This window comes from Henckelia pumila, chromosome 1 (genome assembly GCF_033568475.1).
Source record: "Henckelia pumila isolate YLH828 chromosome 1, ASM3356847v2, whole genome shotgun sequence".
NCBI lineage: Eukaryota > Viridiplantae > Streptophyta > Magnoliopsida > Lamiales > Gesneriaceae > Henckelia > Henckelia pumila.
In genome coordinates, this window is record NC_133120.1 from 291,752 (window position 1) to 316,533 (window position 24,782).

At 39.5% G+C, this 24,782-nt stretch overlaps 2 protein-coding genes across 8 annotated transcripts; both read right to left on the bottom strand.

The window, feature by feature from the left end:
* Positions 1–184: 184 nt before the first annotated feature.
* Positions 185–2,737, bottom strand: LOC140890060 (trihelix transcription factor ASR3). 2 transcript variants are annotated; one of them, XM_073297819.1, is made up of 3 exons: positions 1,910–2,737; positions 1,687–1,728; positions 185–714 (listed from the first exon to the last, which is right to left on the bottom strand). In XM_073297819.1, exons 1-3 carry the CDS (start codon positions 2,562–2,564, stop codon positions 425–427), a joined length of 987 nt encoding a protein of 328 aa, XP_073153920.1. In that variant the 5' UTR covers positions 2,565–2,737; the 3' UTR covers positions 185–424. The 2 variants fall into 2 exon arrangements, with proteins under 2 accessions (XP_073153920.1, XP_073153917.1); XM_073297816.1 differs by having other exon boundaries at positions 186–714; positions 1,687–1,737.
* Positions 2,738–16,593: 13,856 nt separating this feature from the next.
* Positions 16,594–22,296, bottom strand: LOC140875330 (OVARIAN TUMOR DOMAIN-containing deubiquitinating enzyme 1). Of its 6 annotated transcripts, none has more exons than XM_073279007.1 (10): positions 22,147–22,287; positions 21,854–22,050; positions 21,348–21,601; positions 20,728–20,793; positions 20,571–20,654; positions 20,331–20,453; positions 17,801–17,853; positions 17,663–17,712; positions 17,467–17,567; positions 16,594–17,125 (listed from the first exon to the last, which is right to left on the bottom strand). In XM_073279007.1, the coding sequence occupies exons 3-10, from the start codon at positions 21,513–21,515 to the stop codon at positions 16,859–16,861; spliced, it is 912 nt and encodes a 303-aa protein (XP_073135108.1). In that variant the 5' UTR covers positions 21,516–21,601; positions 21,854–22,050; positions 22,147–22,287; the 3' UTR covers positions 16,594–16,858. The 6 variants fall into 6 exon arrangements, with proteins under 6 accessions (XP_073135108.1, XP_073135118.1, XP_073135114.1 ...); XM_073279017.1 differs by having other exon boundaries at positions 21,348–21,607; XM_073279013.1 differs by having other exon boundaries at positions 21,348–21,636; positions 21,850–22,050.
* Between the last annotated feature and the right edge of the window lie 2,486 nt (positions 22,297–24,782).

The following is a 24,782-nucleotide window of genomic DNA, read 5'->3' on the forward strand; positions in this document are numbered from 1 at the left end:
ACACCAAAGCTTGGACAAACCCATGCTTTTCCCCCCTTCTTTTCTTACATATAAACGTATAATTCAAGAAAAGGGATTAACATATATTCATACCCAAATTATATATATAAAATCTTTTTGTTCGTGTAGTAGCAGTATCAAACTATAACCCCAAACCAAAAAAAAAAAACATCTCGGAAGCACTAACAAAATAAACAAGAAACTAGCATCAGGATCGTCAAGCTTTTGGCATAAAGTTTGTGCAGGCCTAACTCACAATTGAACTTCATAACAAGGATTATAAATCCAAAAAAAAAAAAGACCTGTTGGGTTATCTCCAATATGATTTGGACCAATACATTAATTATCAACTCCATGCATATGAGAAGTAAGTATTCCAGCAAGTATAACTACATTCTGTACACTTCAACTAGCATTATTGTCGTTACAACTTATCAGCAATTCTTCCCAAGGCATCTGCAAGCTTGTTGAGGACTGTTATTAAGCCATTCATATGCTCCTTGCGTTGCTCCCTCTCCAACTGAAGATGGGAGTTGTGAGTTTCAAGTTGCAAGCCTAGCAGTTTCCCATTTTTCTCTAAAGCTTCAATCAACTGAAGCTCAACAGATGTAGCTTCCCCATCTCCATCCGATGCAATTCTCTTTCTTTTCCGTCGTCCTTCTTGAGAGCTTCTAACCTCAGCATCAGAGGCAGGTTGCTTCTCACTGGTTATCCCTGCAGAAAATCCCTGTTCAGAGTACCAGCTGAAAGCAGAACCACTTTTTGTTTTATCTCTTTCTCTAACTCTTCATGTTCACATCTACTCGTTTAATTCATAATTCGTGATCTTATTCCAAAACCAAAGGTGATGATAAATAAATTACCCCAAGGAAACTGATCAAACTTCTTAGCATCATTATACTTTTTTAGTGGGGATGGCGTAAATATCAATGTTTTCTTGTAGAGAGAAATGCAGAATGAGGCACACTATTATACTTGGCATAGCCATCATCACAAATCACAAACTATGTAAATACAACACTTACCATCAATATTTCCCGAAAGATGTGAGCCCACCAAAATGATCACTTCCAAAATGACTACACAAATTGATCCACGCTAGTATATCCATTTTTAAAATCATGCTAGTAAATATTTTTGATCAAGCACATGGGTATCACACATGTTATCTTGGTGACACGTCAGATTCTCCGCCCACCAAATGAAGGGTCGGATCCACCATTTTACCAGAAGGTAAAAAATAAACAATATTTCTGTTTATGATCTAAATAAGAGTCAAAGGTACTCCATGAGAGCAGCTCAAAATGACTTTATTTTCGCCGATTGAAAGTCATCAAAATGTTCCTTATAGGCTAAAGTTCGAGGGACATTAATTACGGTCCGTTGCCTGAATTCTAGACTTGGTTGGAGAAACAATATCATAAGACGCATCCTCATTATCAACAACTGGCAGCAATAAATTTCATCGCAAGAATGCTACTGCTTAACTTTGCAACATTTGAATGAGCAGATATTACTTCATTCTTCACACGCGACATGCAAATATAAAATGGCTCAAAGATAATTTCAAATGAAAATACGGTGGTACAAAAAAATCAAGAGATCAAATTACACGTTAGCTGCTACTTAAATAAAAATTCAAATGTTAATCGAACAAGATATCAAATTACACGTGAGCTATCGTACCTCGAGCAGGTGATTCTGGGGGAAGTGACTGCTTCTCTGCCACTGCAAAAACTGAAAACCATATCAAATTATCAACGCTATATAGAATTTTACCAACAGTTAGTGTATACAGCGGATACTCAAGATCATTCATTATATAAGGCTTTTTGCAGCCAAATACACCCATTATATAATGGCGGATTCACTTCTTGAATTGGAGTTGGAGCCGGGAAAGTTTTAATACCAGTCTCCTCCTTACTCTGATCGGGATTCCCAGGCGGCTCCTCCTCTCTAGCCGACTGCTCAAAATCGGAGAAGAGCCTTCCATCCGCCACAGCGCTCCGCCCACTATCAAATAACGCCTCGGCCTCATCAGCGCCCTCTGCCGCAGTGGCAGGTGCCAGGGCCAAAGATAATTCACCAGGCACCTCCTCCTCGTCATCCCCTCCGCTGCCATCCAGGATATCATAGACCTCTTTGTCAAAAAAGCCAGGCAACTTTCTCTCCCTTCTCAGATCATTCCTCATCAGCCAAAAAGACTCTGCCCCGTCCCTTGCTTTGGACTCCCAGTCTTTAATCTTCTTAAAATCTCCGGCTAAATTGCTCCATCTCTTACGGCACTGAACGGATCCCCGGTTAACTCCATGTCTCTTACAGTAGGATGCAACGGATGCCCATTTAGGTTCGGCCTGGCCCCCAGAACCCAATCCAAAACCAGACACCCGACCCCTTTTGACACGATTCTCCGCCACCCTTTTCCCTTGTATGAGTACGAGTATCTCTTGTCGGGTCCAACGGGGCAAGCGGGGAATTTTGACTCCATCATCGGCGGAGGGCTGACGGCCGTCTGCTCTACCGTCAACGGGTCCCGGAGCTAAACTAAGCTGCTCCAGGGTCATGTAAAAGGATCACGTGGCAGGCGAGCTTTGTAGTTGGGTGTCACGTGCGTTTAAAGTAACGGCGTTTGGTGTTAACGGCGTGGGAAGAGGAAGGGAGTGGGTGAGGTGTTTCTTTCTTTCTTCTCGGAGATAATAATGCGTGTGGGGTGAGGACACCCTTAAACAAGATGATGAAAATGCTAATATGGGTTTTGATTATTCTATTAATTGTCATTAAGATGAGGTTTATAGGATACAATTTTTCTCTTTTCTTTTATATTTAATAATAATAATTACTGATACTTCCTCCTTACCATTTAAATTCTCTTTAATTAATGGGTTTGTTACTTGCTATTAGAAAATGCCATCCAATCCCAATGGCCAATACTGTTTATGTGGAAAATATTTGATTTTGCTTTTTTTTTTTTTTCCTCATGTCTTCAAAATCCTGTTTCAAAAATAAGATATTGATAAAGTGAGATTGTGTGTGTGTGTTTTGTGATGATAAATAAGATTCTTTTGTGTGTGTGTGCGCGCGCAATGCGCATAATTAACGAGACAACCATGAAATGACATATTATATATTATAAAGTAGAAGGGAGGGCCTAATCCTATCTTAATTAATAAAAATTAAAATTTATCCACCACAAAGAAAGAATCATTGCCCAATTTAATCTTATGGTCCCTCCATATAGCTTTAGCTTGGTGGGGTTGATTATTTTGTGTTTCTTTTTTATTCGAAAAAATATAAAAGGGTGGTTAATATACTTTATTTATTTTTATTATATAATTTCCACATTAATATATTTTATTTTGGTAATTTGATTGCAAATACTTTACATTTGCTTGAGTTGGGTGTGTTGATAATGTCAAGAGGGTTTTTGAGGAGGTTAGTACTTTTTTTTTTTTTTTTAGAGTACGAAGGAGGAGGTTAGTACTAGTACTTAGTAGAAATCATGTCATATTCTCCCCACTTCCCAAATAAATATCAATAAGCCTATTCTCAAAAAAAAAAAAAAAATCAATAAACCTTGTTTGGGCCCCGAAGAAATAATGATGAATGCCCAGAGCCCAAATCATGCGCTCCTTCCAGGTCCCAAAGAAATAATGAATGGTCCAAAGCCCAAAACATGCGCTTTTTTCTTACTTCAGCCAGGTCACACCCACACTCACACACATTACAATTAAGCCCTTGGCTTTGCTAAGTATAGCAAATCAAGAGGCACATCAAATTCCACTTTTTCTTCTGTTTTTCCCCCCTTTTTCCCCCTAATAATCTGATCATTATAATATATATTAAATGGCGATATTAGGTCCATGACTCTGATTAGACTATCATAAATCATATTAGGATTTGATTTCATATTCAAACATATATTTTGTAGTGACCCTGCATGGTATCACCTACTAACTGGCAACTAATAGCATGCATTAAACTTAATACATCAAAATAACTTAACAGAGTAAAACGTGCGGAAACATAACCATAAATTACATATCAGCTTAATATAAAAGTGTCAAGCTTATTCATCAGTAGTGATACAACCATATCGAAATACTTAAAAGTAAACATTATACAGCTATATCGAATTCTGCTGTATAACTAACTTCTCAAGGCCTGCTCCCTAATCCTGCCTTGAACCACTAGCTCTGTCCATCCTGTGACCTGCCCCATGGAATAGGGTGTCCAAGATAACAACTAGGACGTGAGCGCTAACGCCCAGTACATAAACATGAGTACACGTATAAATATGATGCATGCAACATGATGACTGGTAAAGGGTCATCTGAAAAGTCATGCTCAGTACCGGCGCCACATGAGTGCTGCCACCGCACGGATCAACCTCTGGGTGCAACCACACTCGTCTAGTACACCAGAGTAGACATACATAAATGCCCCCGCCGTCGCGGTACTCTTAGTGACAGACTATTGAGTATAGAGTTGAGCGGCTCTATAGTCAGATATAACAAGGTATAGGCTCAACGTGTATATGCACATGACATATGAGTATAGAAAACGGTAAATCATACATCATGCCATATAATAATGCCAAATAAATGCAACATATAAACATGTATACTCGCTGGCAATCTCAGTAAATGTGTACGTACCTCTAGTCTAGTTCAAGTATAGTAGGATCCTAGGTTCCAAGCCTATATTCAAAAGTTCACCGTATCACTACATAAATTCTATAAGCCTTAACTAAGCTAATAAGTACTCCCAAAACTTAAATAGATTCTCTGACCATACTTTCGTCCGTAGTTAGCCCTTTGGAGTCGCTAGTTTCGGATGACTATAACCACTCCTTGGTTATTCCAGAACCTCTATTATAACCGATAGGGTCATCAAGTGTATAACTCATACTATATAACTGAAGAAGGAACCTCGGGAATTCGTATTTCAAATTATGACTCCGAAGAGCCCTATTTATAGCCAAAAATCCGTCGAAGTTCGGACCCGCCGAACCTGCATGTACGACACTTGTCAAAAATCGCGGATTAGTCATCTAGCATTGCTGTCTGGGGGAGTTCGGAGCCTCCTAAGTGCTGGGTTCGGATCCTCCGAACCCAGGTTCGGATGGTCCGAACTTGGTCTTTGAGTTCGGATGGTCCGAACTCATTTCGGTGCCTCCGAACTGTCTGAGACCCCCGGGACCTTTCCTACCATTTTCGGACATTCCGGAGCTGATTTTCCACTTATTTTTATCAAATAAGGACTCCTTAATCATGTTTTATCACTTTTAAAATTATATGACATATCATAGCACGGAAAGTGGAACTTGGCTACTACCTTTATATGTAGCGATCCATCTGGTAATTTTGAAGTCTGATTAAGCCCTGGAATTGGTTAATTACCAACCCTTAATCATGTTTAATATATCATTATCTTAAAATGAAGTCCGGGTTACTACATTCTCCCCACCTTTAGATATTTCGTCCGCAAAATAAAATCTAAAGACAAATTAAGATAACAATATGAAACAGAAAACCATGTTTTATTACAAAAATTGTAATTACAACTACATGGTAATAAAAAATACAAAGCAAACAACTCAGGATATTCTGCTTGCATACGACTCTCAGTTTCCCAAGTTGCTTCTTCAATACCTCGGCGCTGCCATTGTACCATTACAAGTGGTATAGTCTTGTTGCGAAGAACTTTCTCCTTTCTGTCTAAGATACGGATTGGTCATTCAACAAAAGACAGATCTGGCTCTAGCTGAATATCAGTAGACTGAATCACATGAAATTCATCAGCTATATACTGTCGAAGTAACGACACAAGAAAAACATTATGTATACTGGAAAGATTTGGCGGTAAAGCCAAACGATATGCAACATCTCCGATCTTCTCCAGTATCTTGAAAGGTTCAATAAAACGAGGAGACAACTTGCCTTTTACGCCGAATCTCATCACCTTCCTGATAGGTGATACTCGTAGAAACACATATTCACCAGGCTCAAACTGAAGTGGCCTTCGACGAATATTAGCATAACTGGCTTGTCTATCTTGAGCAACTTTGATCCTATGCTTGATCAAATCTACCTTGTCTACAATCTGCTGCACCAATTCAGGACCCTCGACTTGTCGTTCCCCGACTTCATCCCAGAATAACGGAGTACGACACCGTCGACCGTACAATGCCTCGAAAGGTGCCATATCAATACTACGATGATAACTGTTATTGTAGGCAAATTCGATCAAAGGTAACTGATCCTGCCAAGATAAGCCAAAATCCATGACAGAAGAACGTAGCATATCCTCCAAAGTACGAATCGTCCGCTCTGACTGTCCGTCATTCTCCGGATGATATGCAGTGCTCAAACTCAGAGTGGTACCCAACGCCTCCTGAAAACTACCCCAAAAACTCTATCACTGACTATGCTCACTGGAATCCCATGCAATCGCATTATCTCCTGGATATATAAACGTGTCATGCGATCATAAGAATACTCCCAGTTATAAGGAATAAAGTGTGCTGATTTTGTCAAACGGTCAACAACGACCCAGATAGCATCACACTGACGTGAAGTCATAGGTAAGTGGGTAACAAAATCCATAGTTACGTGCTCCCACTTCCATTCGGGAATCTCAAGATTCTGCAATAATCCACCTGGTCATCGGTGTTCAGCCTTGACCTGTTGACAAACCAAACATCGAGAAACAAATTGATACACACTACGCTTCATCCCCTTCCACCAGAATCTAGTTCGCAAGTCCTTATACATTTTCATGCTTCCAGGATGAACTGATAATCAACTCTTGTGAGCTTGAGATAGAATATCGTTCCTGAGCTCCGCAACATTAGGTACAACCACTCGATTAGATAAGCACAATAAACCATCTGCCTGAAAATGAAATCCAAATGTATTAACTCCATTGGCTAAACGGGCCAAACGCTGAGTCTTAACATCAGATATCTGAGCATCTCTGATCCGAGAATACAATGCTGGCTCAGACAAAATAGTATACAACCAAATCCCATTTCTCCCTTTCTTATGCTTGAGCGTAAAACTCAATGAACAACACTCTTGAATCATATGAGATACTTCACTAGTCTGAAGTGCAGAAAGTCTCACCTGCCGACTCAAGGCATTAGCAGATTAACAGAACCTGGGTGATATTTGATTTCACAATCATAAACTTTCAGAAGATCCATCCAGCGTCTCTGTCGCATATTCAACTCCGCCTGAGTGAATAAATACTTCAAACTCTTGTGATCCGTGAATATCTCAAATTTCTCGCCATAAAGATAATGCCTCCAGATCTTGAGTGCAAATACAATGGCGGCTAACTCGAGATCATGTACTGGATAATTACTCTCATGTGTCTTCAACTGTCGAGAAGCATAGGCAATAACATGTACATGCTGTGTCAGAACACATTCTAACCCCTGACCAGAGGCATCAGTATAGACAACATAACCTCCTGATCCAGAAGGTAGAGCTAGCACAGGTGCAGTAGTAAGACGTCCACGCAGCTCGTGAAATGACTCCTCACAATTCGAGGACCATATGAAGGCAACATCTTTCCGTATAAGCTGTGTCAAAGGTCTGGCCAACTGTGCAAAATTCTCGATGAACCGACGGTAATATCCGGCTAGACCCAAGAAACTACGAATCTCAACAACCGTCGTCAGACGAGACCAGTTCAGCACTGCCTCTATCTTACTAGGATCAAAAGATATCCCTTCATTAGAAATCACATGACCGAGAATCACTACCCGATCAAGCCAGAATTCACACTTGCTTAATTTCGCATACAGCTGCTTATCTCGTAACGTATGTAAAACAACCCTCAAATGCTGTGCATGCTCATCCTTATCATGAGAATAGACAAGAATATCATCAATGAAGACGATGACAAATCTATCCAGATATTCTCGAAATACCTGATTCATCAGATTCATAAAGACTGCCGGTGCATTCGTCAAACCGAATGGCATCACCAGAAATTCATAATGCCCGTATCTGGTCCTGAAAGCAGTCGTAGATATATCTGAGTCTCGTACCCGCATCTGGTGGTATCCAGATCTCAGATCTATCTTGGAGTAAACAGAAGTACCCTGTAGTTGATCGAACAAATCATCAATCCGCGGCAAAGGATACTTATTCTTGATGGTGACACGATTCAACTGCCTGTAATCAATACACAATCGCATCGATCCATCTTTCTTATTGACGAACAAAACAGGTGCTCCCCACGGAGAAACACTCGGACGAATATATCCCTTATCAAGCAGATCCTGTAACTGCTGTTTCAATTCCCTCATCTCTGATGGTGCTAGATGATAAGGCGCTCGGGATATAGGCGTAGTTCTTGGTACTAAATCAATACCAAATTCAACCTCTCGCACCGGAGGAAAACCAGGAATCTCATCAGGGAATACATCAGGAAACTCACCGACTACCGGTAACTGATCAATACCCGTACTACTCATGGACATATCAACTGCATAGATAAGGTAGCCCTCCCCACCTGACTCCAAGACATGACATGCCTTCAGAGCCGAAACAAGTGGCATCGGAGGTGCGCACCCTCACCATAAAAATACCAGCTATCACCCTTAGTAGGATGAAACTGTACCAGACACTGATAACAATCCATAGTAGCGTGATACAAAGTCAGTATATCTATTCCCAAAATACAGTCAAAATCTGCCATCGCTAATATCATCAAATTAACCGATAACGTATTACCCTCAAACTCTAGAAGGTAACCCATCACTAGACGCTTAGTTACTATCTCCTGCTCCAGCGGAGTAGATACAACTAAATCCATATCTAATGATACATAAGGTAATCTATGTCTCTTAACAAAGCGACTAGAAATAAAGGAATGCGATGCTGCAGTATCAATTAAAACAAGTGCAGGAATACCACATAACAAAAAGGTACCTGCCAACATGCGATCGCTTCCCTCAGTAGCCTGTTCTTGAGACAAAGCAAATACCTGCCCTTGAGTCTGGGGACGGTAACCAGAAGAACTTTGTGGTGCTGGCTGCTGTCGTGGAAAAGTAGAAGCCTGAGATCCAACCTGTGATCCCGATCCACTAGCAGAACCCATGCGCTGAGGACAATCTCTCCGCAGATGTCCCTGCTGACTGCAAATATAACAAGCACCAGTAGCTCTCCGACATGAAGCTGCAGGATGCTTCCCTCCACAGTGACTACAAAACTCCTCCTTCTTCTTCTTTTTCCCAAAACGGAACATACCTCGTGAACCACGAGATCCAGATGAAGTAGTAGGAGTAGAAGAAAACGTAGGTCCAGATTGCACAACAGATTGAGCTCTAGGCTCAAATGATCCACTAAGCTGTGCTGGCATCAACAACTATGCATGCCTGTTGCTGGTCTCCACAAGACGGCAACGGTTCACCAAAGTCTCATAAGATACTGGGTCATCACAGACAACAACCTGTGAGTAGATATCTTGGTTCAGACCTTGTAGAAAGAGATCATACTTCGATGCATCACTCTCATTAATATGAGGACTGAAAGGTAGCAGATCAAGAAATCGTTGCTGATATTGATCAATAGTCATTGATCCTTGCCTTAGAGTAAGCAACTCCATCGATCGTGCTTGGCGAACAGCTGGAGGAAAATACAGTTTCTGGAACTACTGACAGAAATCTCCCCAAGTTACCTGTCCTCTCTCAGTACGTGCCTGAGCAGCTTTGGCATCCCACCAAAAACGTGCTCGATCCTCTAGAACAAATTCTAGAACTTCCAATTTCTGATCCTCAGTGCAATCGAAAGCACGAAAAGTACTCTCGAGTTTAGACATCCAACTTCTTGCTTGTTCAGGATTCTGGCCTCCCACCAAAGGTTTTGGTCCTACTTGCATGAATTTATTAATAGAGTAGCGACGTCTACCCTCATGATGACGATGTTGACCATCATGATGGCGGTGATGATGATGATGATGACCACCTCCCTGGCCAACACTACCGTGACTCTCGTCAGCCATATCCTGAAAAGAATTGCACATTAAAATCCCAAATACGCAAGAATTACTCAAGACTAAACTAAATCCCAAAATCTAAGCATGCTCTGATGCCAAAAATGTAGTGACCCTGCATGGTATCACCTACTAACTGGCAACTAATAGCATGCATTAAACTTAATACAACAAAATAACTTAACAGAGTAAAACATGCGAAAACATAACCATAAATTACATATCAGCTTAGTATAAAAGTGTCAAGCTTATTCATCAGTAGTGATACAACCATATCAAAATACTTAAAAGTAAGCATTATACAGCTATATCGAATTCTGTTGTATAACTAACTTCTCAAGGCCTGCTCCCTAATCCTGCCTTGAACCACCAGCTCTGTCCATCCTGTGACCTGCCCCATGGAATAGGGTGTCCAAGATAATAACTAGGACGTGAGCGCTAACGCCCAGTACATAAACATGAGTACACGTATAAATATGATGCATGCAACATGATGACTGTTAAAGGGTCATCTGAAAAGTCATGCTCGGTACCGGCGCCACATGAGTGCTGCCACAGCATGGATCAACCTCTGGGTGCAACCACACTCGTCTAGTACACTAGAGTAGACAGACATAAATGCCCCCGTCGTCGCGGTACTCTCAATGACAGACTATCGAGTATAGAGCTGAGCGACTCTATAGTCAGGTATAACAAGGTATAGGCTCAACGTGTATATGCACATGACATATGAGTATAGAAAATGGTAAATCATACATCATGCCATATAATAATGCCAAATAAATGCAACATATAAACATGTATACTCGCTGGAAATCTCAGTCAATGTGTACGTACCTCTAGGCTAGTTCAAGTATAGTAGGATCCTAGGTTCCAAGCCTATATTCAAAAGTGCACCGTATCACTACATAAATTCTATAAGCCTTAACTAATCTAATAAGTACTCCCAAAACTTAAATAGATTCCCGGACCATTTGGAGTCGCTAGTCCCGGATGACTATAACCACTTCTTGGTTATTCCAGAACCTCTATTATAACCGATAGGGCCCTCAAGTGTATTACTCACACTATATAACTGAAGAAGGAACCTCGGGAATTCGTATTTCAAATTATGACTCCGAAGAGCCCTATTTATAGCCAAAAATCCGTCGGAGTTCGGAGCCTCCGAACTGGGTTCGGACCCTCCGAACCTGCATGTACGACACTTGTCAAAAATCGCGGATTAGTCATCTAGCATTGCTGTCTGGGGGAGTTCGGAGCCTCCTAAGTGCTGGGTTCGGATCCTCCGAACCCAGGTTCGGATGGTCCGAACTTGGTCTTTGAGTTCGGATGGTCCGAACTCATTTCGGTGCCTCCAAACTGTCCGAGACCCCCGGGACCCTTTCTACCATTTTTGGACGTTCCGGAGCTGATTTTCCACTTATTTTTTACCAAATAAGGACTCCTTAATCATGTTTTACCACTTTTAAAATTATATGACATATCATAGCACGAAAAGTAGAACTTGGCTACTACCTTTATATGTAGCGATCCATCTGGTAATTTTGAAGTTTGATTAAGCCCTGGAATTGGTTAATTACCAACCCTTAATCATGTTTAACATATCATTATCTTAAAATGAAGTCCGGGTTATTACATATTTATTTCAACAATATCTTCAACACTAAGCTAATTCATTCGTTGATCAAGGATTTGTGGTAGTGGGGATGTATTTGATTATTATACATATGCATTAGCATCTTATACATTAGAGGCAGAAATAACAATAAATCATTCTGGATTCTTTCTTTCCAATATTCTCTCTCACTGTAGTCTATAACTAGTATTAGCAATCCCTTTTTCACTAACAATAGGTACTCTGCATACATGACTTTAATTTTTTTAGGGGAAATAAGACTGTTATGGTAGCCTAGCTTTTAAGCTTAAATTTTTCAGCAATCTAAATGATTGGTTTTGCTCGTTTCAGGTTTTGTTTATGAGGATTTGTGAATCAATTAATTTTATTAATCACAATAGAAGCATATTTATACAACAATGTAGATAACGTAGATATACTCTAATCTCCTAATATAAACAAAGATATACATGGAGAAGATCAAAACAAATCTCTAAGGATATTCTGTACAATATTATCTAACATGCCCCCTCAAGATGGAGGTTCCGAAGAAACACCAATCTTGAATGTTAAGTGGCGAAGACGAGAACTCGATAACGGCTTGGTCAATGCATCAGCCAGTTGATCAGCAGAGGAGACATGAGAGACACGTAATTTGTTATTTTGAACTAACTCCCGAACAAAGTGATAATCCAAGGCAATGTGTTTCATACGAGAGTGAAAAACAGGATTAGCACAAAGATAAGTAGCACCAATATTATCACTGTACAAGACTGGCGTGGAAGGAATTGCAACACCAAGTTCCCCAAGAAGAGAGCAAATCCAAGAAAGTTCCGCAGCACCAGAGGCCACCGCCCGATATTCAGCTTCAGTAGAAGACCGAGCAATTGATTTCTATTTCTTAGAGCTCCAAGAAATCGGATTGGGCCCAAAAAATATAACATAAGCTTCCGTAGAACAGCGATCATCAGGGTTGCCACCCCAATCAGCATCAGTGAACCCATGAAGAGAAGGTGCAGAACAGGAGCGAAGGGTTAGACCATAATCAAGAGTGCCATGAATGTAACGAAGTAAGCGTTTGACAGCACCCCAGTGAAGCTCAGATGGAGAATGCATAAACTGAGAAAGACGATTGACAGCAAAAGCAAGGTCCGGAAGAGTGACAAGTAAGTACTGAAGACTACCCACGGCCATTCTGTACCTAGTAGCATCTGTAGGAGACGCACCATCATGAATGGACAACGAACCAGTGGTGGCTAAAGGAGTAGACACAGACTTGGACGCTTGCATGTTGAAGCGAGTGAGAAGATCCTGAGCATACCGCTTCTGAGAAAGAATAAGATCAGAGGGAACAGGAAGAAACTCGACACCGAGAAAGTATGACAGAGTGCCCAAATCCTTAACTGAAAAACGCGTGGCCAGATGCTTAATAATATCAGTAACAAGAGGCAAGTGACTACCTGTAATAATCAAGTCATCCACATAAGCAAGAAAAAACACAGTGTGTTCCGAGCGACGTAAGATAAACAGAGAAGCATCAGCACGAGAGCCATGAAACCCAAGCATAAGCAAAAAAGAACGAAGCTCGTTAAACCAAGCCCGGGGAGCCTGCTTAAGACCGTAGATGGCCTTCTTGAGTTTGCATACATAAGACTGAAAATTTTTGTCAATAAAGCCCGGGGGTTGAGCCATAAAAACCTCTTCACTGAGAGAGCCCTGTAGAAAAGCATTATTCACATCAAGCTGACGAAGAGGCCATCCACGTTGAACTGCAAGAGACAAGACAAGATTAATGGTGACAGGCTTAACCACTGGGCTAAACGTGTCGTAAAAATCAACACCAGGACGTTGGTGAAAACCCTTGGCAACCAAACGCACTTTATGACGGGCAAGAGAGCCATCAGAATTGCGTTTAAGACGGAACACCCACTTGCATCCAACCAAATTTTGAGAATCATTAGGAGGGACAATATCCCATGTGCCATTACGGAGGAGAGCATCAAATTCGGAGGACATGGCAGAACGCCACTGCGGATCACGAAGGGCGGTAGTGATACACGTGGGTTCAGTAGGGTCAGGTGGTTTAGTGACAACAAGAGAGTAACGAGGATTGGGTTTGGTGATATGATTTTTGGAGCGAGTGGCCATTGGATGATGACTCAGAGGTGGTGGGACAACCACAGATGCTGAGATGGGCAGCGAAGGATCTTGAACAGGGGCAACTCCAGGACTAGGGACGGGATCCAGGGCAGTAGGATTTGAGTCAGAGGTGGGACCGGGAGTAGGGGAGATTAGGAGGTGATGGCGACACAAATGGAAATACAGACTCAATAAACCGAACGTGACGAGAAACAAAGAGCTTGGAGGACGATAAATCGAGACATAGGTAAGCACTTTGAGTGAGAGAGTAACCCATAAACACACAGACAGAGGATTTAGGATCAAGTTTATGATTGGCATAAGGACGTAATCAGGGATAACATAGACAACCAAAAACTTTAAGCTTTATGAGGTTAGGGGGACGATGGAAGAGGGTTTCGAAGGAGGAGAGCATGGAGAGGTTGGCTTTGGGCATACGATTGATAAGGTAAGTGGCAGTAGCAAAAGCAAAAGGCCAGAAAGTGGTAGGAACGGATGCCTGATGGAGAAGGGTGAGACCAGTTTCAACAATATGACGATGACGACGTTCGGCAAAGCCATTATGTTCAGGGGTGTGGGGCGGAGTGGTGAGGTGAGATATACCGGATTGAGAGATGAGAGATTTGAGAGCGAGAAACTCGCCCCCATTATCGGTGTACAATGTGATTATTTTTCGTTTAAAATGAGTTTCCACAAGAGTTTTATAGTTGGTGAACACAGAGAGAACATCTGATTTGCGTTTGAGGGGATAAAGCCAAATATATTTCATTTACTTACCCATTGATTTCAAGGCAAGCTCATTTTTACTCATGCAGAAGTTATTTCAGTTTGTTCTATATATGTTTTTTTGAAATTTGCAACAAGTATTTTCTGCATGTAATTTTTGTTCTATTTTTTTTTTGTACATATATATATTGTTTTGATCCCTGTGTCCGGCTGCAGCCCATGTCATTTATTACATTTTGTATATATATATATATATATTCATTTATTTTTAAGTTTGGGCAAACGTTTCTTTTTGACACAATAAATAAACAACAATATTCTATTTCCTTAATTTCATTTGTTTTTAAGTTTGGGCCTTTTTTCCTGAAAAATTGAGGAAATACGTTGGACCGAGAAAGGAGAAGGTAAAGGCAGAGGTGATGGACGAGAAACTAGCAGCGATGGTGAGATTCGGGTAACCAATAGCGGTGATTTGGGAACTTAATTGGGTGTTGGATGGAGGTAGATTTTTGTGGGTGGTGGAGAAACGAAAACCATGGCAGATTGGTAACGGCGCATGGATGCAGGCTGCGACGTGAGGAGGGCGACGGGTTGGTGGCTACGATTGTGATGGTGGTGACGATTATGACGGTCGGTGGCTGTCCGTGTGTGGTGTGGTGATAAGGTGACTGTTGTAGGATGGCGGCGATGGTGACATGGCTACGCGAGCGGATGCAGATGAATGGTGAAGGTGATGAGCGGTGAAGAGGAGAGATATATATACTTCTGTTTCGGTTCTACAGACATCCAATGCCAATGGCAAGAAATGGGAAATGTTTAATAGTGAAAAGTAGCAACCTTAGCATATGCAAGAATACAACCAGAATTCAAGATTTATGAATGAAGACAACTAGAATTGTTGTGACTGTCAATGCCTACAAGCTAGATTCCTCATTCAGCTCTTCTACGCAGAATGTCCTAATGCAGGTATGAGGTAGCTGCCCATCATGCTATGGAATCTGGATTACTCTGATACTTCGTGTTGTCTCACGTGAAGAAACATTTACCATTTCTATTCTCACTGGCTGGGGCGGTCCTAGGAAAAACGAGGCCTGGGACGAAGTTTAAAACAAAAGACCTTTTACATTAACTTGAAAAGTTAAATGTAATTGAGATAATGATTAAATATCCTATAAAAAAAATCACAATAAACTATATCCACACTTACAATTCAGCCATTTATAAATAGTTAATTTAGCTATTAAAAATTTAAACTTAAAAAAACCCAATTTTAAAAATTAGGTTTAAAATTTTTTTCTTTCAATCCATGAATTTTTAATCCCCGCGTGAAATTAACAACAAATATTAAAATCTAACATGAAATCAAAATTAAATTGAACGACTCATAAATCAAATTTTAGCACAATCAAAGGCAGAGAAAAAAACGCTCAAACAACTCAAGCAAAAAACTCGAGGCTAGAAAAATCGATGATCACAAAAGGGCAATGTGGAGCGATGGTCGACGACAAACAACACTAAAATGAGAAGTGATGAACGAAATAAAGATTGAATATATAGGTTTGGACGACATATTTTTTATAGGTTGTGCATGAATATTTTCCAATTTTATTTTGTTTATAATAATTTTTAACAATTAATTGGACCTTATTAATATATAATAATTATATTATATATATAAAATAATAAATTTTAATAAAATTGGGGCCCCCATCATGGATGGCCGTGAGGCCACATGGACCCTAATTTGAAAAACTATAAATATAAGCTTTTAAAAAAACATTTATTTTGACTTAAATAAGTGTTTTTAAAAGCCCTACTCCGAACACATAAAACAGTAAAAACATTTTTTTTAACAAAAAAAACCACTTTTTCTCTTCTAACTTCTTAATCCTTTAGTTGCTCTTTAGTGACTTGACAACTGTTTTTGTACCATTGGATGAGATCATGCATTTTTAAGCCGTTATCCCCACTTTCTCAACTCTACTTTTGGTGTTTGTGAAGCGTGTTGTTACAAAACAACCAGCCTTGGTTTTCGGGATTCAACTCCTCTATTTTTGCAGAAGGACTTAAATGCAGATATGATTCCCAGTTAATGATATGCTTTGCATTGTTTTTATTTTTTAAAAAAGGCTCTGTCCTTTATCATAGGAGTAGATCAATGATAATCCATGACCGTAGGAAGTAAACATAATAACCAAGAATTATTTAGGTACATACCAGGAATCAGAAAGAAATTGTACCCTTTACCATGAAAAATAAGCAGTGATAGCACTCCAAAAGCATCACTGTGTTGAAGTCAAGATACAAGAGCGACCAAGTAACACCCACCAGTAAGATCACAAACCATAGACTAACAGCATTGAGTGGACATAGTCATTTAGGGTACAGGATATCGTAATGACCTGGTCGGTATAGCAAGGTAATAAACGGCTTTTGTGCCTCAGAACTACAAGCGTTAGTGTTGCTAGGATCAGTTGCAAATGGAGTGAAATCGTGATGGTTTATGTTGACATGTCCTTTATCGTCGCAACTTCGGTCAAGATACACTATGCGTATTGGAATTCCCAATGCGTCTGACAATGCTGTGATGTGAACATGATCACTCTCTTCTCCCATTGGTTCCACAGATGACTTGCAAAACTGCATCAACATCGTAACATTTTAAAAACCAGAAGAATGGTTTCTTGAACATCTTGAAATTTCTATTCAAATATGCACTATAAAAATTATATCCCATAAGATAATGAGATGTTGCCCGTCTGCATCATACAAAGTCTGTCATGGATGGCATAATATTTCACATAAGGAATTTGACTTGAATTTTTTATAAAAATATGTAGAAATAATATAAGTCTCTGTTAGCAATAATTCAATGAATAACCAGGATCCGTCATTGATTGGCTTGACTCTATAGGCATTATAACTTGCAATCCACCAAGAGAAACGTAAATCAAATATGAAGAAAGCTCATATAAACCAACCTGCTCCACCGACATATTTGTTAGTCCATGAATAAATGGTTCATAGAACTCTGTACGTTTTCTTATTTCACCAGATGTAATAAATCTGAAGAACATCACAACTATGACACAAACACCATTAGTTGAGACATGAACCAAAAACACAAAATGAATGTTGTGTTTTTAAGTTTGTCCTATTGATATAGAGAACACTCACCGTAGTCAGATGTTGACTGATCTCTACTTCTCTGAACAAGTTCATCATGGCTGATGCCATCATAACAAATATATTAGCCCATATATGACTAATGCATAGTAATTACAATCAGAAAGAGCTCCATTAAGATTTTCATACCTGATGGGAGCTTCACTCCCGGGAACAACACTTTCAAGTTGCTCAAGAAATAGCTGAAAAGACTCGAACAGTTAAGATTCAGGAAGTTACAGCAATCAGGCAATGAACAATGCATGAACAAAATGAAGCTGTTTTCGCTTTTATACTCAAGTTCCTTGTGTGTTTTGGGGGCGGGGGTTCCTTAGACGTAAAACGAATTCATAATTCATAAATAGCACTGTAGAAAATAGGAAAAAAATATTGCATTTTTATCTTAATATCAGATTGATACTTTATCCCTTGTATAATTTAAATTAGGTCAGATAGTGATTAGTGCCCATAATCAAGAAAAGTAATTTAGAAAGAGACTTTCGATATATTAGGGTTGTACACCACATGAAATCAGAACATTATTTCACGTTTATCAACTTGTATGGCTCTCCAACCCACAGTGAATCCATTGAATTTCACTGGTTTCGAAAGCTCTCCAACCCAATTGACCATCTAACCAGAGAATCTTCAGAACCTATCAAAGATGGTCGAAAGCGGGCGATGTGGAAATCTGATGACTCTATGATAATCGCATGGCTTATCAATTCAATGGAGCCATCGATTGGGAGAACATATCTATTGCTACCCACTGCATAAGAAGTCTGGGAGGCATTACACGAGACCTATTCAGATTTAGAGAATTCTAAATGGCAGTCTCGACAAGGAGACATAAGTGTTATAGAATACTATAACGAAATGAAGGGCTTGTGCTATGATGATAAATGGGAATGCAAAAATGATAGCAAAAAATATCATGACTCATGAGCGCATGGAAGCGGGCATAGTATATGTATTTCTAGCTGGAATTAACCGAGAGTTGGATGAAGTGAGGGGAAGGATTTTGGGCAGAAAACCCTTGCCCTCATTGAGTGAAATGTTTGTGGAAGTGAGCAGAGAGGAAAGCAGAAGGAAAATCATGTTAAATGAGAAGACAGTATCAAATCCGGAAGTTTCAACCATGGTGAGTAGAACTTCTCCTACTGTCCGACATCCTAAGAAGGAAGAGATTGTGTGCGTCACAAACCCAAACACACTGCAGAAACATGTTGGTACTTGCATGACAAACAAGCCAACTGGAAGCCAAAATCTTTTAAACAAAAAGGGCAGTGGTGGCAGTGGTGGTTCAAGGGCTTATCAATCTGGTACTGAAAATCAAGATAATGCAGAAAAATCTTCAGGGGCAGCCTCCTTCAGTATGGAACCGCGCTAGATCAACTGTATAACCTCTTTCAGTTTACACAATTTTCAAATTCTAGAACTGTCCCAGCATCTTGATCTCTAGCGCAGCTAGGTTACAACCTGTTGTTCTTAATGTGTCCTTGCTATCCGTCTGCCCTTGGATCTAGCTCTAGTAACAATGATATATGATTTGGCATTATAGAGTAAGACACCCGAAGTTTCAGCATTTGAAGCATGTAGTTCCAATGTTATTAAAAAATGAGAATCCATCTAATTTTGTATGATATTTGCTAGTTTGCCAAACATCATCGTACATCTCTCCCTATACATCCATATAAAACATCAAACCTTTTTCGCTTATTCAATGTGATGTGTGGAGACCTTTTAAGACACCAACTCTTCTAGCAAAAATGGTTTATCGCGTTTATTGATGACCACACAAGTTTAACTTGGATTTATTTACGTGCTGATAAAACAGAAGCGGAGCAAATTTTTAAAAATTTCTATACGATGATTGAAACACGATTTTAAGAGAACATCAAAGTGTTCAGAAGTGATAATGAGAAAGAATATTTCAATAAGATTTTGTGATCCTCTTTTCAGGAAAAGGCATAATACATCAAAGTTCCTGCACTCAAACACCTCAATAAAATGGAGTCACAGAAAGAAAGAAAATACATCTTCTTGAAGTAGCAAGGTCATTTATGTTCACTACCAGAGGACCTAAATACTTATGGAGGGAAGCTATTCTGACTGCTACATATTTGATTAATAGAATGCCTTCAGAATATTATTTCACGTTTATCAACTTTTATGGCTCTATCTTCTTCAGTCACCGCCTTCAAGCACAATTGTTAAGGACAAAACCCAGCATAGGCTCAATAGAGTGCGAAGAAAGACACGATCTTTGTTACAACCACTATTTAATAATAATAATAATAATAGATGAACTACACTGAAAATAGAAAGAAAACACCCAGAGATGATCTCTGTCCCTAGCCAAAGCTTGTCCCTAGCCAAAGCTAGTCCCTAGCACATGCTAGTTAACACTCAAGTTCTCAACAAAGAAGAATGAACTGAACTCTACTAACTCCCCTCCTTCACATATTTATTTACTGCTCTCTTTCTAGACTCTTCTACGGATGTGACTATTGGGCCGTTAGGATCCAGGCCCACCAACAATAGCAATAGGTCCGTAACAATCTTTCTACACATCTAAAATCTAACAAAAGCTTTTGCAAAATGTTATAAGAAATCAACTAATTACGAAATTGCCATCAAAGAGAAGATAAACAAGGAAATTCAGATTAAATTTCAGTACCGCAAAAAAATCTTCAAAAGTAAATTCAGCATGGCCCAAACTGAGAAGTGTCTTTCTGCATTGCTCCACATTGGCCGTAATGCGGTCAACTTCTGCCCGATTTTGTGATTCAAGAATATAGTCCTGAATATTTTGATCACATAATCTTAATTCTTACAGTAGATCAAACAGAAATCCTGTAACCTCATTGTAGAAATATGCAAGGAATATGGAGTGCATCAAATAAACTAAGAGATATACAAGGTAAGCAAACATGAAGCTCCGAAAGAAGCAATTCCCATCTCCCCTTGTTCGCCTGATGGCAGCGTATTGTGCAGACAGAACCTGCCGATGTTTCAACAATGACTGGTTACCAAGAGAAACATCAACTGGAACAGCAATATGAAATTCTCCATACCTTGATTTTCTCCAGCAAAATAGGGCTTCCCAACTGATATTCAACTGCTAGCGAGGAGATAGGTTCCTGTAATGCAATTATAATGTTCAGGACCTTATTGTCAGTCTAAAAACTCTTGCGGCAATGACTAATCTGTAAATATTTTCAAGCAACCCGAGTGTGTTCTATAGGGCTCACCTAATTTTTAGTTCCAATCAGAGGCCAGAAATAACAGATAAAAATCACATTAAATTCAAAGTATGGATATGATTTCAAAAATTTCCTAATATGTGACTGTCACTAAAGCTAGTTTAAACTGACCAGAGATACAAATCATGGTCGAAGGTATTAGGCGACAACCCCACTAGAAACTCAAGAGAAACACAGTTATAATAACCAGAGCTTGACCCATGCCCATTCAAAAGAGTATTTAAGCAACTTCAAAAAAAAAAATCTTCATTTAACCAGAAGAAATTAGTTTTATTGCCATCATGAGTGGGCATATTAAACTACACAAATCACTTCAAGTTCCAACCAAAACAGTTATAGATAAGTTCACATATGACTGCTGCTATCTGGTCACAACCACATAAATTTTGTAAATCATGTTTCTTCACTAAAATTTTGATGAGCTTTCTTGCCTTGTCACCAATGAATGGAACTTTCACAGCTTCCTCAGCCTGGAAGGTAGAATGCAGCAGCGTAATATCATCATCCCTGAAATGCTCCCAGCTATCTATTTCAGGTGTTTGAACGGATTTAATGGCCTCCGACTCAGACTCCACCACATGACCATCCTCACTCTGCATCTTTAACTCCGTGAGAGGAGAGTTTTCCAGTTCCTAACAAATCTTGTGCAAACAAATGTTGAACCCTTGTCTTGCTCCGTTATGGCCTGTACCTCCAGAAAGCATGGATGGACTTGAGATACTTGCAGATAACGTAGTGTAAGTCGTAGAAATTCTAGATGAGTAAGGTAAAAGGTAAAATAAAACAACGCACGCTTCCAATAAGATATCACACGGTCAGTATGGAAAATATGACAAGAAAAGGCTCCCCACACATCACTCATTCGACAAAAAATGTAAACAATCAATCAAAACCTCAAATATACTATTCAAAAACAACAATGTTAAATGGTACCTACTAATCGCAACTTAAATGACGAGCGGGTCACAGTATAAGCGACAAAATGGATTCGATTAGGGAACTAGACAAAATCATAGGTTTGGGGGGATGAGACGGTTCCGACTCCGAGTACCAAACGTCGACTAGCATTTCCCAGTTTCATGGCTCAATTATAATGGGAACAAGCTTCCAAGAAGAGGGAAAACGAAAAAAGCCCTAATTTCGTCCAACAAAAATTATAAAACATAAATCCCATCAGCCAATTGGGTATGAGGATATGCTTAAGAACGATCAGAAGAACGGAATACGTACCTCGAAAATACCCACAGGGTCAGGACGAAGAGAGATTGGGCAATGGAACAAAATCATATATGAGCAAGATATATTCTTCCTTTTCTTCCTCGCAATGACAAAGCCCACATCCACAGCATATTATAGCCCAGTCCATTAATCACCATTGATCCGCTCAATGGTTGCAGTCTCCGCTTATAAAACTAGTATCTCACTCAGGGGTGAGTACATGGGTGAGTTTATGTTGGCAGTGCTCCTTTGCCAGATCTAACGGCTCAATTTCATCTGCACGTCAAATCAGATCATTTGATTTGACCTGTAGATGAAATTGGGCCGTCTGATTCCCATCCGGGCAGGCCGTCTGATCCTCATCCGGGCACTGCCCGGATTGGGTAGCATAGACTCATCCAACATCCACAAAACTTTATTTTATTATGTGAAAAATGCACATTTTTTGCGTGTGTAAAATATAAATTTTTTTTTATATTTTTTTAATTAGTAAGATAGTGGATAGAAAGAGATAATTATGAGATAATGTATTTTGGTGTCCTCAAAGGTAGATTCATCATTTATATAATAGAATACTAGCAAAAAATGCACACGCTTTGCATGTGTAACATAGAATTTTTTTTTAAAAAGTAAAACATGGAGTGGGTGGAAGGTTTAGTGGATAGGAAAGGGTAATTATGAAATAATGTATTTTGATGTCCTCAAAGATATTTAGTATAGTATGCTCATCTTTTACTAGTGAAAAATGCACACGCTTTGCGTGCGTACAATAAAAGTTTTTTTAGATGTTTTTTTTTAAAGAAAAACATGGTTAGAGGTGTCTCCACTGCGAGTATGAAAAAGAACGTAAATGTCAAGATATTTGCAGGTAGAGGTGTCTCCACTGCGAGGAACGATAGACGAAGTGATAAGTTTTTTAACAATTTGAAAATCAGGACAAATATTTTTTGAGAAGAAGACGATCATCTGCGGCAGTAACAGGACGACCAAGAATAGTAGATAGGGCTAAATCACGATCAAAAGTAGGATCGTTTTGAGGCCATCGCTGGGAAAAGAAGAGACTGGTCCGTTCCTAAGAAGGCGAACCAATCAGCAAGATCAGCGAAAGAAAAATAAATATGCCGACCTTGAACAACTGTGGCAATATAAATATCATCACTGCCCAGTTCGAGTTCAAGTTTGGCGTAAAACTCAAAAAGAAGTGAAGGAAAAATAAAATCTGGAATAGATGGTAAGAAAAAAGATCATTGTTGAGGGTTGAAAAGGCCCAACAAAAGAAGATGAGAGCTAGCAAGATAGTCGATGTCGAGAAGTCGACCAGGAAGGATTGGACGAGAAGGGTAATCTTCGGGTATAGGACGAGGTTCGGTGGGTTGGTTTGGGTCATGAGGGATATGCTCAATGCGGGGTTGAGTATTGCGACTCGAACATCCAACTTCAATATTGCGACGAGGCATTTTAGAGGGGATTTGTCGAGTATAATAAGAGAGAAAGAAGAGAAAAGGTGTGAAGAATTCAAGAGATCCGAAGCCTATTTATAGACAAAGGTTCGGACGGTCCGATCCTATTTACCGAGGGATAATATTTTGATTTATCAGATAAAATTTGAACAGATCGGATGATCCGAAGTAGTTCGAATCGTCTGATCCCTGACGGCGCTTCCGAAACCCTATAAAATTTAATAAGATCATTTGATTGAATTGGATAGTGTTTGACCGTTCGGAGCGTCCAAAGGGGTTAGGAGCGTTCGAAGGGGTTAGGAGCGTCCGAAGTTTGGACGGTTGATCCGAAATACGAGAGATAAAAAAAATTGGAATTTTAACCGCGGAATGGTTCGGACGGTCCGATCTAATTTTTGGGGGTAAAATTCAAAGGTTTTTAGCTAAATTGGCGGTAAGCAGTTCGGACGAACCGAACTGGGTTCGGTGGATCCGAAATGCTCGAGTTCATAATAAATATATTTTATACACTTAATTTATGTATGATTTTAATTGTTAAATATTTGTTTCGAGCAGATTTATGTGTGGGTTTTGTTGTTTTTGTGGTTGTAGGAGATTATTGAATTTATTTGAAAAAGAGAAGAAAAATAAAAAGTTGAGAAGAGAAGAAAATAATAGTGAAAAAGAATTAAAGAAAAAAGAAAAGAAGAAAGAAAAAAAGGAATGAACAGGAGAATCAAAATGGGCTTTCCATTGGGCTTGGTTGTTAGCGCTTAACTTGGCGCTAAAGAGAAAGGTAGGAAGAGCAATCGCGCAGCGTTCCTTGTGAAGAATTGAAGAATAGAGTCAGAGAGTTATGCGCGCCCGCGTGTGATTTCTGGAGCGAGCGCGCGTCGCAAGATTTCAGCGTGAATTTTTAATTATCGAGAAAGGAAATTTTGGGCTTTTTGCTGGGCTTTTGTGTGACGATATAAAAGGATTTCTTGTCAGATAATTGAGGAGAGAAGCCGCCACAACAGATTAGTACAGATCAGAGACATAGGATCGAGAGTCCGAACACGGCATCGCATCGACGGATTTGTTTTATTTATTTTATTTATTAAATTCTGATTTGATGTTGAATTTTCTAAACATGATTTGTTTTATTCAAAATTTTATTATGAACTAATTTTTATAGTCTAGAGGTGAGATGGAACCTGGTGTAGATGT

Bases quoted from the DNA above. Each gene is read 5' to 3' on its own strand.
- LOC140890060 (XM_073297816.1), bottom strand. From the start codon at position 2,564: ATGACCCTGGAGCAGCTTAGTTTAGCTCCGGGACCCGTTGACGGTAGA. The intron at 1,738-1,909 runs GTATTAAAACTT...TATGGTTTTCAG, and splicing joins TCAGAGTAAGGAGGAGACTG to TTTTTGCAGTGGCAGAGAAG. The intron at 715-1,686 runs GTACGATAGCTC...GATTTTCTGCAG, and splicing joins CCCAGAATCACCTGCTCGAG to GGATAACCAGTGAGAAGCAA.
- LOC140875330 (XM_073279024.1), bottom strand. From the start codon at position 21,515: ATGCAGAGTGAGGATGGTCATGTGGTGGAGTCTGAGTCGGAGGCCATT. The intron at 20,794-21,347 runs GCAAGAAAGCTC...ATTGCATTACAG, and splicing joins TTCCATTCATTGGTGACAAG to GAACCTATCTCCTCGCTAGC. The intron at 17,713-17,800 runs GTATGAAAATCT...TGATGGCATCAG, and splicing joins GGGAGTGAAGCTCCCATCAG to CCATGATGAACTTGTTCAGA.